The sequence below is a fragment of the Corylus avellana genome, chromosome 6, assembly GCF_965113065.1.
Source record: "Corylus avellana chromosome 6, dhCorAvel1.hap1.2, whole genome shotgun sequence".
In the NCBI taxonomy this organism is placed as follows: domain Eukaryota; kingdom Viridiplantae; phylum Streptophyta; class Magnoliopsida; order Fagales; family Betulaceae; genus Corylus; species Corylus avellana.
In genome coordinates, this window is record NC_142495.1 from 4,924,873 (window position 1) to 4,941,352 (window position 16,480).

Below are 16,480 nucleotides of genomic sequence, written 5' to 3' on the forward strand. Positions count from 1 at the left end.
CATTGGTTCCATGCACGAGTTCTCAAAAATTGAGTTGATAAGGTTTTTGGAACGCGACATTGACAATCTATTTCATACTTTCTCGTGGAACTTTTTTTTTTGTTTTTTGTTTTTAATCTTGGCCCCCACCCCAGTGCAATTTTGTCGATGCTCCATTAGTCACACTGCGATCTGCTCATTAATTAAGTTGAGTTGAGGTTTTTGGCCACCGCCTAAATTTTGACAGCAACGAGATGTTGATGATCCATATTTTCCCGTTGCACATGTTTCTTGATTTCTTCAAACTACCACTTCAATGCGATTTGGATTCCTTCGGGCCAGCTGAATAGTTAGAATACTAGTAGCTAGCAGTATACATTCTTATCCATTCATGTTTTTTGATTTCTTCAAACTACCACTTCAGTGCGATTTGAATTCCTTCGGGCCAACAAGATAGTTAGAATACTAGCAGCAGTATTCCTACATTCTTATCCATTTCCTAAATGTTGAAAAGGCTCTTAAAAAACATGCAACAAACTCCATGATATTTTTTTTTTCAAATTCACCATTGCATATGTAGGATCTACATGCAAATTTAATGATAAATTTGAAAAAGAGGTTGATGGAAGATGGATGAGAGACAAAAGATTAATAGCCGTTCTCTACACCACTTAAGCCACTGACTAATTAAGGCTTCTAATTTAGTAATTGAGGACAACCATAAGAACTGATTTTTTATGTATTCATTTTTTAAAAGAAATTAAATACTTTCCATTGATTTCCGTCCTGAGAATACTCCCAAATTTTGTACCCACAATAGTACGCAATGATTGATCACCACGCCATGAAGTATCTTTGGGTAAAATGATTCAGCTAGCAGGTTCGTTGAAAAAGTAGGTACAACTTCTAGGATGTTGGTTCAAGGAATTGAGAACAAAAGAAGAAATATCATAAACTCATTAACAGCTGCAAATATCTCAAAAACATAATTAAAAGAGAGCAGGTTTTCATTTTATCATATTATATATGGCAACTTAATATATATAGTTGGAGATTCAAACACTGCTTTTGATTTTGGATTTGTAATTACCACTGCGGTCATCTTTCTACTTCCATTTTTTTTTTTAATTGAGTAAGGAAAAAGAGTTATAAGGAATAATTTTTCTCATTCTTATCCAAAAGTAAAAAAGAGTGGACGATCCTTATAAAACCAAAAAAGAGGTGTGCTCCCTTGTATCTCTCGACATGATTCAGATGAAAGAAACGAATATAAAAATGTAGACCCATCCACAATTGCAAGGAAGTAGACCCATCCACAATACAAAACAAAACTGGTCCTGATTACTTAAAGCCTTAAAGGCAAAAAAAGGCAAAAAAAAAAAAAAAAAAAAAAAAAAAAGGTCCTGATAATACTTCCGAAAAAATAACGTGGCCCATGATATGATACTTAAAAAAGAAAAAAAAAGAAACCGTGGTTGTGAATTGTGATAAAGAAAGGAAGTCGATCCTTCGCTGTCCATCATGTGGGTCTGTCGATCCTATTGGAAAAGAGATTGTTTAGTAGCATTTTTCTACACGTTTTTTTTTTTTTTTTTGTCAAATCTTTTCTAAATTCATTATTGAATATGTAAGGACCAAATTCAATGATAGGATAAGAGATGAGAAAAATATACAACTAATTAAAAACATTTCTCACTCAGAAATTGGGATTTGACGTTTTTTGTAAATTGGACAATTTAGTGCCCAGTGGGACTATGCTCGGGCAAGTAGCTAGCTAGGAGGATTTCTTTTAGCTAGAAGAGTATTTAGGATCCCTTTTCTCTCTCTCCCGCTTTTAATTAAAAAAAATAGAAGAGGATTTAGGATTTATATTATTATTATTATTATTATTATTATATATATATATATATATATATATATATATATATATATATAATTAAAATATTAATAATGTAGTCATATAGTGTATAACTATTTATAGTTAACTAGTGTATTGTGTGTATTAAACTAAGTTAACTAATTAGTTAATTGGTTTAGTTATTCTATATAGAGAGCTAATTGGTTAATATAAAAAAAATTAAAAAATTAAAAATTAAATTAAAATAAAATAAAATAAAATTGTTAGATAATTTGTATATATAATAAACGGTTTTTTTTTATCAAAGTCAATTTCATATATTAGTAATAGTAACCATGTATATTAAACATGTTTTTGCTACTATTAAGTGTTAAGAGTAAACTCTTTTTTATTTTCCTTGTATTTGTTTGCTTATAAGTGTCCCACACCAATAAAATAAAATCAAGTACACATCTCTTACAATAATAGTTAGCTTGTCTGTCTCACATGAAAAAGCAAAAAAACTTTCTCACCCAAGTAATATATAAAAATGATGCAAGCCTCTCTTACTGAGCCAAGGTTCTAGTTATCCCACATGGAATGTCTCAAAAGGAGAGGCTTGAATTACAAAGTTGCCCTCAATTTGTTGATTGGGAAGTAAAACATTTTTACTAATATATTATTATTATTATTAAATTTAATTTAATTTGTCTCATTGGTATGATGAGTCATTTAAGTTAAATTTTCATTAGCTGAACCGGCTCGGTTCGGCTCGCCCGCTTGACTTGCCTACTAGACAAGCTCGAGCTCGACTTGTACACAGAATTTTCCTTGGTGAGCCGAGCCAAGCTTAAATTTTTGAGCTCGGCATGAGCTCAGCTCGAGCTTGACCTTGTGAAATTTTTAAATGTTCCGAGCTTGGACGGCCCTGGCTCACCCAAGCTCGGCTCATTTACAGCACTACCGCCATGTGATACCATGTTTCATGTGTCAATTGATTCATATATATGTAATGTCATTGTAAATTCGCCTAAAGCGACTCATCACAACGTACAAGTTGGCAATTTAGTTCGAGGAACGAATCTAGTGGTCAAAAACTTGTCGTGCCATTGGAAAAAAAAAAAAAAAAAAAATAGACAAAGTCACAAAAGTATGTCTTCACATTTTTAACATGGATCTAGCTGTAGCGGGAGGAAAAGATAGTGTTAGAAAAATAGGAGAAAATATAGAAAACTAAAATGCTCCTAATGCATGTTACAACATCATTTTTCTTAAGAAAATATTTGCTCCCACCAGAACTGGTATGTAACAGGCAACATATAGTCCATAATCGAGGCCCGGGCAGTTTCCTATTTGTCAATTGTCAAGCTGCCATAGCGTCTTATATATGTTTGACGGGACAATAATTAGTAATGATACTAACAAGAAAAAAAAAAAAAAAGAGGAAATAAATAAATAAATAAATAATGGTGCAAAGGACGTGATATTCATGCCCGTCCGTTTGGTGATTATCATTCATTTTATTTGAAATTGAGAATATTCATCTCGAGAATATTATGATGTACGTCCACGGGACTACAGGCACATGGCATTTATGATCTTGAAAATGTCAAATCATTTGTATAAGAAAACTAAAATATATCCCTAAGCAGCATATACATCAAGTTCGTAAATTAACACCATGTTAAACACAACACACACAGTAGTGCCCACGTTGGCAAAAGTAGGCAACCCTTGCATCTTCTCTTATCAACAAAATTCATAGAATTACTATGCCAGTTGAATTCATTTGTTTGGGATAGACATAAATTGACAAGGAATTCATTTGATAGAATGTGAATAAAGTAGGTAAATTTTTGCGATTAAGTGGTAAAAGGGATTTTGCTCAATTAAGTGGAAAAAGTATGGGCTTTCGAAACCCAATAACAACTTGTTTCAGTCAAACAGTAAATCATTATTAGACAGATAAAAGATATTGGCTCTCTGGATGAGTGTATACATGAGCTTTTGTGCTGATATTGTCTTCTATTATATATTATATTAGCCGGTTGTATGCTAATATAATATAATATAATTTAAAGAAAATGAGGGAAACATGCTGCAAATTAAGATGATAAGATGATTCTTGAGCAAGACCCCACACGATGGAGAGCAAGGACTTCCTTTCTTTATCAATTATCTCCACCACGTTTTCTGTTTTTTGTTTTTAATAAGTATTATCAGGACCACTTTTATTTTTATTTTTATTTTTATTTTTATAAGCATTATATATCATGGACCACGCTCGTCCTTTTTTTTTTGGAAGTATTATCTGGACGACCAGAAGAGGTTTTTTTTTGTTTTTTTTTTTTTTGTTTTCAGGAACACGTTTTTGTTATCAGGACCACTTTTGTTTTGTAAGTATCACTTACTTCCAATTACGGATGGGTTTTCGATCTTAGAGTGTGATTGGTATTGCGATTTTTAAATTAAATTGTAGAGATTGTATTATTTAAAAATACTTTTTTTAAAAAAATTGTGATTTGAAAACATAAAAATATTGGCATTTTCAAATCGTTGGCAAATGAATGTATTTTTAAAATGCGTACGCTTTTAAAAGCTAAACAGCAATTTTACCAAATGTTTATATAAAATTTTAAAAATCATATTTTTAAATTGAATGTTTTGAAATCATAAACCTAAACGAGAGCTATAAATCTAAGACCCAACCAGTTTACAATTAGATTAGATGTCCCATGTGACCGAGAAAGTTGATAAAAGAAGGTGTTAGTAGAATAATAGAGGTGGAAAATATGGTGCACGTACGAGAGATTAATTCGGACGAACTGAACCAATCGGCTTCAAAATAAAGGATTTAGGCTATGTACAAGTTTTGTTCTTCATGATATGGATCGAGGATGAACTATAGGAGCGATATTTGTTTCCTTTTTCTCTCTCTGATCTCTCTCTAATTACCGGATCAATATAATTTGTTTCAACGCAGGGAGAAAATATCTGTGGATGGCATTTGGTCTAATGGGCATATATATCCAAATCAATACGCATTAGGGTACTTGATCATATTAGTTGATGCATCATACGCTCTTGCAATCATGAAAGTGGATAGTTAAAAATAGAGACCAAATGTAGTGGCTTTGAAAAAATAGATAATTAATATATATATATATATATATATATATATATATATATATATATAAAATGGAGAGTAAATTATTATGATAATTAAGCCGCATGTGAATAGGATTTTTTTTATTGTATTTATTCCCGTTTAAGTTGACTAGCATATTCAGTTTTATTGTTGGGTACATAATGGGATTCTGGGATAGACCATTCTGTAATTAAGCACTTGAGGAAATTAAACATGTATTTTCACTAGAAATATAAATGAAGTTAGCCTATTAAACTTTATTAAGTCATTTGTCAAATTTCAAGGTTGAGATAGTAATTTCCTCTACACACAAAAAAGAATCTGATACTCTCTCCTTGTATGCCTATAAATAGATATTCCTTCACCATCGATTGTCAAGCAAAGCACCAAGTAAGCAAATTATCACACTACTAGTAATGGCTCGGCAATTACTCACCCCCCCTTTAGCCTTGTTCTACGTTTTACTCATGATTGTCCTGATCAATGGCTCACAAGCCGCTGGCATAATCTCGGTGTACTGGGGCCAAAATGCAAGTGAGGGCACTTTAGCTGATGCTTGCGGTACTAGTAGCAATTATAGTATTGTGAACATAGCTTTCCTATCTAAATTTGGCGATGGCACCGCCACGCTCAACCTATCCGGCCATTGTGACGCAACCACTAATGGGTGCACCGGTTTAGGCAACGACATCAAAGCTTGTCAAAAACAAAATATCAAAGTCATGCTTTCTATTGGAGGCCACAACGGAAGTGGTAGCTACCACCTTTCCTCAGCTGCTGACGCCAGGCAAACATTGCTAGCTAATTTTCATTATATTCTTATTGAGACATTATATTTCAAATAGGAAAATAGAAAAGTTAATTTGGGCTTTTCTGTATTTCCTTTCCTCTTTCCCTTTCCTCTTTCTTCAAGTATATATATAGGGATTGAATGAATAGTGCACGTTCATTGATATTTGGTGCATGTGCATGCAGTAGTTTTGCAACCTATTTGTGGGACCATTATCTTGGGGGCGAATCTTACTGTGACCGTCCGTTTGGTGATGCGGTCCTTGATGGCGTTGACTTCGCTATTGAAAAAGAGAGCGAGTACTGGGACGAGGTGGCAAGGAAGCTCTCAAGTTTTTACACGCAGCAGACGAAGAAGGCCTATTTATTAACAGCGGCTCCACAATGTCCTTTTCCAGACCCTTATCTAAAAGATGCAATAGACACTCGCCTGTTTGACTACATTTCGGTCCAATTTTACAACAACGAGGAGTGCGAGTTTAAGTACAATTTCGATAAAGTTAAGGCTTCTATTGAAAAATGGGTTACTCACATCAAAGATTTTAAGAGTTTATTACTTTTGGGGTTCCCTGCAGCCAAAGAAGCAGCTGATAGTGGCTACGTGAAGCCCCATGATCTTGTAGAGCAGGAGTTAAAAGTGATTGATCATGATAATCCAAAATACGGGGGTGTTACGCTTTGGAATAGGTATTATGACAAATTGAGTAACTTTAGCTCAATTATTAAGCCCTATGTTTGAACTTTGAACTACTCCTCAGATCGATCGTGTTAACGTAAAACTACCTGCGCGCATTTGGGTGTCTACTCTGCAGCCTTTGTAATCTTTCATCATTTCCTTTGTCATCGATCTTTTTAAGTTTGTCGTTATGTTCAATAAGCAGGTAGCTAGCTAGTGAATTATAATTTGATATGTATTCTACCAAACTTGTGAGATGAGACGACTTATATATATCTCATTAATCAATAAAAAGACGCACCACCAGTAGGTGTTTCTTAATTGTCACTCTTAACATTACACATATGTTACTTCAAAAAGTCTATTTGCCCTAACCCGTACGTGTGATAGGGAAACCCTCGAGCCCAAACTTGCAATCTCCTTTAGGTAATTATTAAAATATTTTTGCTACTCAAAAGCTATTTTTAACTATTAAAATTGTAATATCATGGGGTTGCCCCTAAGTTATTGAGATCCTTTACAATACTTAGGATTGTAAGAGGTGCAATCTGCCAATAATCATGACTATTGATCACACAATGAATTGCCCGGCCAACAGCTTTTACGTCATCAATTTAGATTAATAGCATATTTGAGATTGTGTTTGAGAAATAGAACATTTAAGTTAAAAAGTGTTTTTTTTTTTTTTTTTTTTTTTTTTTTTTTTTTTGCAAAAACTTCATTTTTAAAATTCTGTCAAAAGTGCATTTTTGTTATTTTTAAGAGTAAAAAAGTCAAAGAAGTACTTTTAGAATTTTTTACCAAACATATTAGTTTTTTTTTTTTTTTTTGCACAACTTTAATTTTACGTTTTAAAAGTACTTTTTAATCTCTCTAACGCAATCTCAAACAGACTCTAAATAGAGTTAATTAAGTGCCTTTGAGTTACTTGTAATTCGCCTTAATATTAAATGATCATCTCAATTTCGAAACGTGTCATAAATTGTACCTGTCTTAAGCTTAAATATCAAGATGATACTTCTATCCATAATTTTAATGGGGGAAACACATCAAACTAGTCATAAACTGACACGCATTAATTGTGACTCATATGGGACATGTGTCATGTTTTGATAGGACTATAGGAGTTGACGTGGATCATTGTTAATTTTATGAACGGAATGTAGATGAACGTACTATCTACGTACATTTATTGGATGTAATGATGTATACAAGTACCATGCATCTGTGATAATTTTATAGAGGATTATATTTGATTTTGGGTTAAACCATATGTACCAAAAAAAGTCAATTACCCCTAAAATTAACTTGAACCCAAACATATATATATTCAAAACCGTAGTTAATTAAATATCCACATTTTTTAGGTACTTGTCTGGGAATGAACGTTGTGGGTGGTGACGAGGTTAGCCACACCTTCCTCCCTCAAAAACAATGGCAATCTACTCCTGGGAACAGCACCTGCACCGAGTCTGCTGGGTTCTGGGCCTCTTTCGGTAGGTTTAAGACTCAAGTCCCTTGCTGGGTTTGGACATAGAGATCGAGGGCCGCTGGGGTTTGAGGGCTTGGGCCATGTTTCCTAAATCCGGTTGGGTCTTCTCTCGGGTATGGGCCTTGTTGTTACTTAGGTGATTTATGGGCGGGCCGCGGGTCATATAAGAGTTCCCCAAATCTCTTGGATATATGGTTAGTAAAATCCATCTATGGGAATTTAGAGGTGTGTGTTCCTAGGCTTCAAGGTGGGCTTTAGCTCGAGCTTCATGTACTTGAAGAGTTTGAAGTATTTCTCGGATCCTACAAGAGTCTCGAATTCCCTTGACTATTAGTGAATTTGACAAATTAAGGGGTGGAATGACCTTTATATTCCCTAAACTCTGAAGTAATTATGATATTTATAATTTTTAAATGACATGGCAACATATATATATTCACTACATGATATGATGCATACAGTTAGATCTGTAAAATAAATTCTTTATTATAAAATAACTTGAAATGGAGATGATGTTTGGATAAAATGATGCATCTTATCCTCTAATTTAATAAGTTTGCAATGTCATGCTTCTTATTAGGTTTGTGGTTAAATCAGATGATAAATGGGTAAAAGACTAGAACCATGTCTCATGCATGATAATTATTGATTGGACTTTAATTTCTTCCTTCTTTTCCGCTTGGGGCTACTAATTAAGTTCGATATGGAGAAAAGAAATATCATAAACTCGTTAACAGCTGCAAATTTGTCAACAATATAATTCAAACACTGCTTTTGATTTTGGATCTGTAATTACCACTGCGGTCATCTTCTTAATTAATTACTTCTATATATGCTTAGAAGACTAATTCTTAGTAAAAGGCAAAACTTGTACGTGTAGATACCCATTAATGCCTGCAGGCTGCAGCTGCATGAGAAGAACTGGCGCGCCTGGATAGACGAGGTTCAATATTTGGTTCCATGCATCCACGTACGTGTTCTCAAAATTTGAGTTGATAAGGTTTTTGGCCAAAATGTTGACAGGAACGCTAGCTATGTGGAACACGTTTCTTTTGATGCTCAGACGTGGGTCACACTCTCACTCTGACCTGCTCATTAAGTTGAGTTAAGGGTTTTGGCCGCTGCCCTAAATTTTGACAGCAATACAATGTTGATAATTCATATTTTTTGATCGCACATGTTTCTAATGCGATTTAGATTTCTTCAAACTACCACTTCATTGCGATTTAAATTTGAGCATTTCTCGAGGTCAGCTAGATGGTTAGAACACTGGCCGCAATACTATTCCTACATTCTTATCCATTTCCCAAAGGTTGAAAAGGCTCTTAACAAACATGCAACAATCTCCCTATGGTAACATTATATTAATATAAAAAATACTTTTTCTCCCCCTCTATTTTCTATGGCATTTATTTGAGAATATTTAAATGACTTTATTTTTTCTCTCGGCTAGTGCACTTACACCAATTGATTAAGAAATGTTTTTTTTTTTTTAATCTCTCATTCATTTCCATCCATATATATATATTTTTTCAAATCCACCATTGTATATATAAGATCTACATGCAAATTTATCTAATGATGAATTTGAAAAGTTGATTGATGGAAGATGGATGAGAGACGGAAGACTAGCAGGTCTCTACACCACTTAAGCCACTGACTAAGACTCCTAATTTATAAAAGGAGGGAGCAGTTTGTAATTTAAGACAACTATAAGAATTGATTTTGCATTTATTCATTTTCTTTAAAAGAAATTATTTACTGTTTCATCCAAACAGTAAATCATTATTAGACAGATCAATAAAAGATATTGGTTCTTTGGATGGGTGCTTTTGTGCGAATATTGTCTACTATTATACATTATATTAGCACGTTATATGCTAATTATATAGTATAGTCAATAGCATTTACATCCGGCTTCTTAGTTTGTTGAAAAAATTATTTTGAGGAGCTAAAATGATAAAATGACTCCTTTTAACTTTATATTAATTTGTTTTCCAGTTTGCAAGGCGAAAATTTTGGAAAGCATAAAACATAATTTTTTTTTTTTAAAAAAAAAAAAAAAAAAAAAAATCATTCTCTCCGCTCCCAATTTTTTTTGGTTATCTTCCTTTCTCTCCTCTCTCGCATACTCTCCCCAAACCCACAAAGAATTAAGAAAATATGTTTTAATTAAAATAGAAAATAAATTTAAAGAGCGTGAGGGAAACATGCTGCAAAGATGATAAGATGATTCTTAATTGAGCAAGACCCCACACCCCCACGATCAGCCTAGCCTGCCATTGTGAGCCAGCCAATTATAATGGGTGCACCCATTTCAGCGATGAAATTAAAACTTGTCAAAAACAGGGTATCAAAGTGATGTTTTCTATTGGAGGCAACCGTACAATTGAATACAGCCTTTCCTCGGTTGAAGACGTCAGGCAAGCAAGCATTGCTTTCATTATAATCTTATTATTGATACATTATAATCTTATTTCATTATAGTGTGCATTAATTAATTAATGATACTTAATTTCAGGAATGTTGCAAACTACTTATGGAACAATTTTCTTTGGGGCCAATCAGCCTCCTGTCCATTAGGTGATGCTGTCCTAGATGGCATTGACTTTGATATTGAGGGAGACTCAAAACACTAGGACGAGCTGGCAACAGCCCTCTCAAAGCTTAGCAATGATGCGAAGAAGAAGGTCTACTTAATTGCGGCTCCATAATGTCCTTTTCCAGACGCTGCTCTAAAAGATGCACTAGCTACTGGCCTGTTTGACTATGTTTGGGTCCAATTTTACAACAACCCTGGTTGTGAGTATCCGGGCAATGCTGACAACCTTAAGAGTTCTTGGACTAATCAATGGACCACTATTGAAGCTGGTCAAATATTATTGGGGTTGCTTGCATCCAAAGACGCAGCTAATAGTGGCTACACTGAGCCCGATAAGATTAATACTCAATTGTTACCTTATATTAAGGGTTCTTCAAAATACGGGGGTGTTATGCTTTGGAATAGGTATCAAGACAAATTGAATGGCTATAGCCTTGCTATTAAGCCCCATGTTTGAACTCCTTGACGGAGTCTTAAAACTACCTACGTACCTGCATAATTGCATTACCGTTTCTGTTTGTTATCTTTTTATCATTTCCTTTAATTTGTAATATTTCAAGTTTATTGTTATCTTCAATAAGTAGGTACTGAATTTAATAAATTGACGTATTCCATGGCCAGTTTTTTTTTTGTTGTTGTTGGATGAGATACAACTCATTGAATTATAACTGAACTATAATCTTTTTTGTACTTATATTTCTAAAGGCATCCAACACCACTACAATGTGAGTCATGTGACAAACTACACACTTTTGTATTTTCTCATCAAAATACTCATAAACTTATTAAAAATAACATTTAAAATTATTAAAAAAAAAAAATTGAAAATGCCAAAAAGAGTGACTTTCGTATTAGCTTCCTTATTTTATTATTATTATTATTTTCAAATGGTTATTTTTTATATTTTTTTTAATAACTTTAAGGGTATTTTGGAGAGAAAAATGTAAAAGTATCTAATCTAACATACCGTAATAGTATGTGGGTTTTATAAAAAAAAAAAAAAAAAATAGTATGTGGGACCTCGATACAACTTTTTAAAGTTCGGAAAAGTAATTGCAAAATATATGATAATTTGGAGGGGCTAAAATATATTTTCTTTTAATTTTTTTTATTTATTAAAAAAATCCTAAATAGCATTTTTCTTCATTATTATTATTATTTTTTGTAAATTGACCTAGTAGTTGATCATTATTTACTATGTTAGTGATCATTAAATTCACATTTATTTGCCAATTCATATTGCTTAATTTTCTTCACTTAAATGCCACACGTGGTATTTATGTAGACTGAGTTTATAAGAAAACAAATAGAAAACAAATAGAAGCAAAAGAAGTTAATGAACATGAATGCTTCTCAGTTAGCCAACGAGGAAAATATAAATTTCCCCAAATAATTAGAAGCATGCAATGTATACGGTGTCTTGGAATCAATGGAACACCACACCATTAGCCTTTCTACCAAACTTTTGAGATGAGACTTCTCATTAATCAATGGTGAGACTCCATTGACGGGCGTGTGTATTGTGTTGAACGTATAATCTGTTCCTTATTTGTTATTTCTGCATTTCCAAAAAACACTGTTTATGCTACTGTACACGTGGGCGTTTGTGTTTTTAAATTCCCCTGTTTTCTACAAACTGTCGTGGTACGTGCTGCATCAAGGGGTGTAAACGAGCCGAGCTTGAGCGAGCTTCCCTTGTTCAAGCTTGGCTCGTTTAAATTTTACTCGAGCTCGAGTCGAGCTTAAGGGCGAGCCAAAAAAATCGAACTCGAGCTAATAATAAGTCGAGCCGAGCCAGCTCCCGAGCTGGCTCTTATATTTAATGTTTTTGTTTTAAAATTTTTTTTTAACTTCAAGTACTCTTAAACGGCTTAAGAAGTTAGTTTGCATATGAGTATTTGCTTAGCCTGGCTAGTCGAATATGGAGCCTGAGTCAATACAGCAAGGCATTTGATTTCAAAGAGAGAGGATATGCATCTTTTTATAGATAAGCAAACTTGGAGATTGATGTTTTCTTAACAATGTGGGACAAGTTAACAGGTTGCATTCAGACTGCATTGGGACAATGCCCCCTACAAAAAAAATATTTTTTTAACGTCTCTCTCTCAATCCCCTCACCAGTCACAACGGATCTTCCACCTGAACTCTCATTTCCCACTCTCTCATTCTCACTCACCAGACATATAGTGATAGTGTTTGGATCTGTTTGATTCATCAATAGTTTGTGCCTTTCGTAATCTCCCTCAATAGTTTCTGTTTGATTCTTCTTTCTTTCGTTTGGATCTGCTCTAATTGAATTGAGGTTTTTTTAATGATTGCTCTCTCTCTCTCTCTTTCATCACGAAGGGTCTAGAATTTTTCATTCTCTAACGCTTAAATATAAATGCAATTTTAAGGTTTTAAAAATTATGAGATTTATAATTAATTATCTATTACTTAGTTTATATATATATATATATATATATATATATATACACACACTCGAGCTTATAAGAACTGTTTACGAGCTTAGTCGAGTCGAGCCGAGCTTGCTTTGTTTAATATTCGAGCTAGGATTTGTGTTCATGAAGTGCTTCATTTAATATTCGAGTCGAGCACGAGCCGAGCTTATGCGAGCCGAGCCCGAACTTGCTCGCGAGACGCTTCGCTCACTTAACAGCCCTAGCCTGCATGCATTCCTCTTAGATATTAATATATATTATTAATTCCACTTTGGTCTTTGGAGGATGTAATAATAAAATAAAACACCATTCCCTCTTCGATATCAAGAATTTGTTCGATTTTTATTTTATGATGCTATAATTTTTACCATTTTGTCAGCTAGTGGTTGGGAAGAAAACAAATAGGAGCCATGATAATTATTGAATATTGGACTTTCTTCCTTCTTCTCCGATTGGAGAAGTAAAATATCATAAACTCGTTAACATCTTGAAAATCCCTCATAAAAACATAATTAAAAGAGCAGGTTTTTATTTATCGTATAATGATATTTATGGCAACTTGGAGACTCAAACACTGCTTTTGATTTTGGAACTGTAACCAGTCTGGAGATCTTCGTACCTATTCCAGAGCATGACACCTCCATACTTGGAAGACTTCTTAGCAAAAGGCAAAACTTGTGATATGAGAGTTTCTGAAGCCACATAGCCATTGCCTGGAGCTGCATAAGAAGCTGGAAGCCCAATAAAGAACTGGCGCGCCTGGATAGCCGAGGTCCATCGGTTCCACGAGTTCTGAAAATTGCTGGGGTTGCCAGAGCTATACTCACATTGAGGATTGTTGTAAAACTGAACCCAAACGTAATCAAAAAGACCCGTTGAAAGTGCACCATTAAGGTAGTAATCAGGAAATGGGCATTGCGGCGCGGCGGTCAAGTACACTTTCCTCCCTTGTTGGCTGTAGCTGGATAATTTCCGGGCAAGAGCAGCATAGTGTCGGTCACCTCGCTCAATATCAAAGTCTATACCATCTAATACGGCACTCCCTAGCGGTCTTGAATCAGAATGACCTCCTAGGAAGTTGTTCCATAAGTAGTCGGCGACGCTGGCAGCGTCGTCGTCGGACGACAGTGAGTAGCTCCCGGCGCCACCTCCGATGGAAAGCATGACCTTAATGCCCTGGTTCTGGCAATTTTGGATGCCCACGCTGACTCTCTGGCAAAATGCCGGGTCGCAGTGACCTGCTAAGTTGATTTCAGGCTTTTGGCCACTGCCAAATTTTGACAAGAAGGCGATGTTGACAATTCCATATTTTCCAGTGGCACATGTTTCTGTCAGCGTGCCCTCTCGTTGGTCTTGGCCCCAATAAACCACAATGCTCCCGGCATTCGATTGGAAAACCAGGGCAAGCAGCAGTATTAGGAAGAGAGCTATAGCTTGAGAACAAAGCGCGGTGCCCATGATTGCACTTAGCTTGACACCGAAAGCTCCCTCCGAAGCAACCTATTTATAATCTTCTTTTTTGTTTTTTTTGTTTTTCTTTTGTGGAATGCGGAGGACGTCGATTTATAGGGACCGCATAATAGAGATAAGGAGAACGTACATTTAATGCTATACATATGATAAATAAAATTACTCTTTTTAGACTTAGAGCTTTATTAGTTAATTTTGTGAACACGTTAGTAAGTCTGTTTTATGAGTAATAATATAAGTCTTTTTAAAATTTTTTTAGAATCATCTCAAATGTGATGTGACTTTTAAAATCACCAATATATCAAAAGTCAATAAATCACATCTCAAATTCAACGGTAATTTTAAAAATTATATTATATTTGAGAGGACCCTTAGAAAACTCTAAGAGTACTTATAACATTACTATGGTTTTACTTGGTATGGATCAAAATTAAATGCTATTATTTTTATTATACTATTAAATGGGTGGGAAGATCTTACATATCATCCAACAACAAATTAAAAAAAGATAGATTAAAAAAATAGAGGAAGGAAAAAGACGATTTAGTGCCCGGTGCGGGGGGGCTGTGCTCGGGCAAGTAGGAAGCCGGATTTCTTTCCGCTAGAAGAGAATTGTTAGCTACTTTATTAAACTCTTTCATTTGTTTTATTTTTTTATTTTTTTTCAGACGAGACTTGTTTAATATTGTGCTTTTAGTAAATAATTTTTTATTTAAATAATAATAAATAGTTATTAATGCGATATAAAAGTAAAAAGATTTTTTTACTTTTATACCAAAAACCTGCCGTGCAAATTGTGCAATTGAATTTTGGGGGATAGCCTGCAGAGAGACAAAAGTCTTGTCTTTTCCTGTACGCTAGTCAAGCTACCCGACCACAGCTAGCGTCCTACATTATTCACAATTCCATATTTTCCAGTGGCACTTGTTTTTGTCGGCGTGCCCTCTCGTACGTCGTGGCCCCAATAAACCACAATGCTCACGGCATTCGATTGGAAAACCAGGGCAAGCAGCAGAATTAGGAAGAGAAGTACTAGAGTTGAGAACAGAGCGTGGTGGCCATGGCTTGGAACCAAGTTAAGCTTTCAATTTGCTTCACACCGAGATAGAGTTCCTTTTGAAGCAACCAATTTATAATTCATAATTTTTTTTTTTTTTTTTTTTTGTGGTACAATATGGCCTCAAAAACGGAGCCAACTTTGAGTTTAGGTAGACCAAGGGCCAAAATTTTTTTTAAGAATGATCAATTGGCAAAAAAATATTTTAAATTTTTTATTTTTTATTTTTTTTATAATTTGGGGAGATCAAGACCAGTACTGGTCTTCCCTAAATCTATCCCTAGATATGGGGGCATTGGGGGTGGCGGGGAGTCGATTTATAGGGACCGTAAAAAAGAGATATGGGATATATTTTCTTGCCTAATATGTTACGGAGAACCACCTGATATAAATTTTGAGAGAGAAGAGAGAGATAAATATGATGAATAAAATTACTCTTCTTTGGACTTTTATTAGTTAATTTTGTGGACATGCTATGTTGAGTTGTCAATGAAACGCAACTAGTGGCCAAAAACCTGCCGTGCAATTGAGACAAAAGTCTTGTCTTGCTTCACGTGCCCGGAGGCAAAGACACTCCATGATAGAGGCACGGGCAGTTTCTTTTGGCCCTGTTTGCCAATGGCTCTGGGCCGGTAGTGTACCAAGGCCGGCCTCAATCTCAAAAAAAAAAAAAAAAAAATTCACTTCAAAATTAATCCCAACATCTCTACTTTTTATACCACATCAATCATTTTTTTATTATTATTCAAATAAAAAAAATCACTACAAAACAAATTTTTTATTTTTTTCCATATAAAATATAGTTTTTCACTTTTTCTCACAAAACATTTTTACTAAAACCAATCAAATACATATATTAAAAAAAAATGTTACAGTATCAACCCTAATACAATACCAGTCCAGGGCCATTGGCAAACAGGACCAAGTCTAGCTTCCCACCGCGTCGTCCTAACTCCCACGTTTGATAGCACAATAATGGTGCATACTTT

At 34.5% G+C, this 16,480-nt stretch overlaps 2 protein-coding genes and 1 pseudogene across 2 annotated transcripts; 2 read left to right on the plus strand and 1 right to left on the minus strand.

Moving 5' to 3' along the window:
- Positions 1–5,358: 5,358 nt before the first annotated feature.
- LOC132188170 (acidic endochitinase-like) lies at positions 5,359–6,620 on the plus strand. The gene is made up of 2 exons (XM_088517756.1): positions 5,359–5,751; positions 5,940–6,620. The coding sequence occupies exons 1-2, from the start codon at positions 5,381–5,383 to the stop codon at positions 6,490–6,492; spliced, it is 924 nt and encodes a 307-aa protein (XP_088373882.1). The 5' UTR covers positions 5,359–5,380; the 3' UTR covers positions 6,493–6,620.
- A 3,647-nt stretch (positions 6,621–10,267) lies between these two features.
- On the plus strand, positions 10,268–11,046 carry LOC132186998 (acidic endochitinase-like; annotated as a pseudogene).
- A 2,399-nt stretch (positions 11,047–13,445) lies between these two features.
- On the minus strand, positions 13,446–14,422 carry LOC148584799 (acidic endochitinase-like). The gene has a single exon (XM_088517278.1). It carries the CDS (start codon positions 14,420–14,422, stop codon positions 13,532–13,534), a length of 891 nt encoding a protein of 296 aa, XP_088373404.1. The 3' UTR covers positions 13,446–13,531.
- Between the last annotated feature and the right edge of the window lie 2,058 nt (positions 14,423–16,480).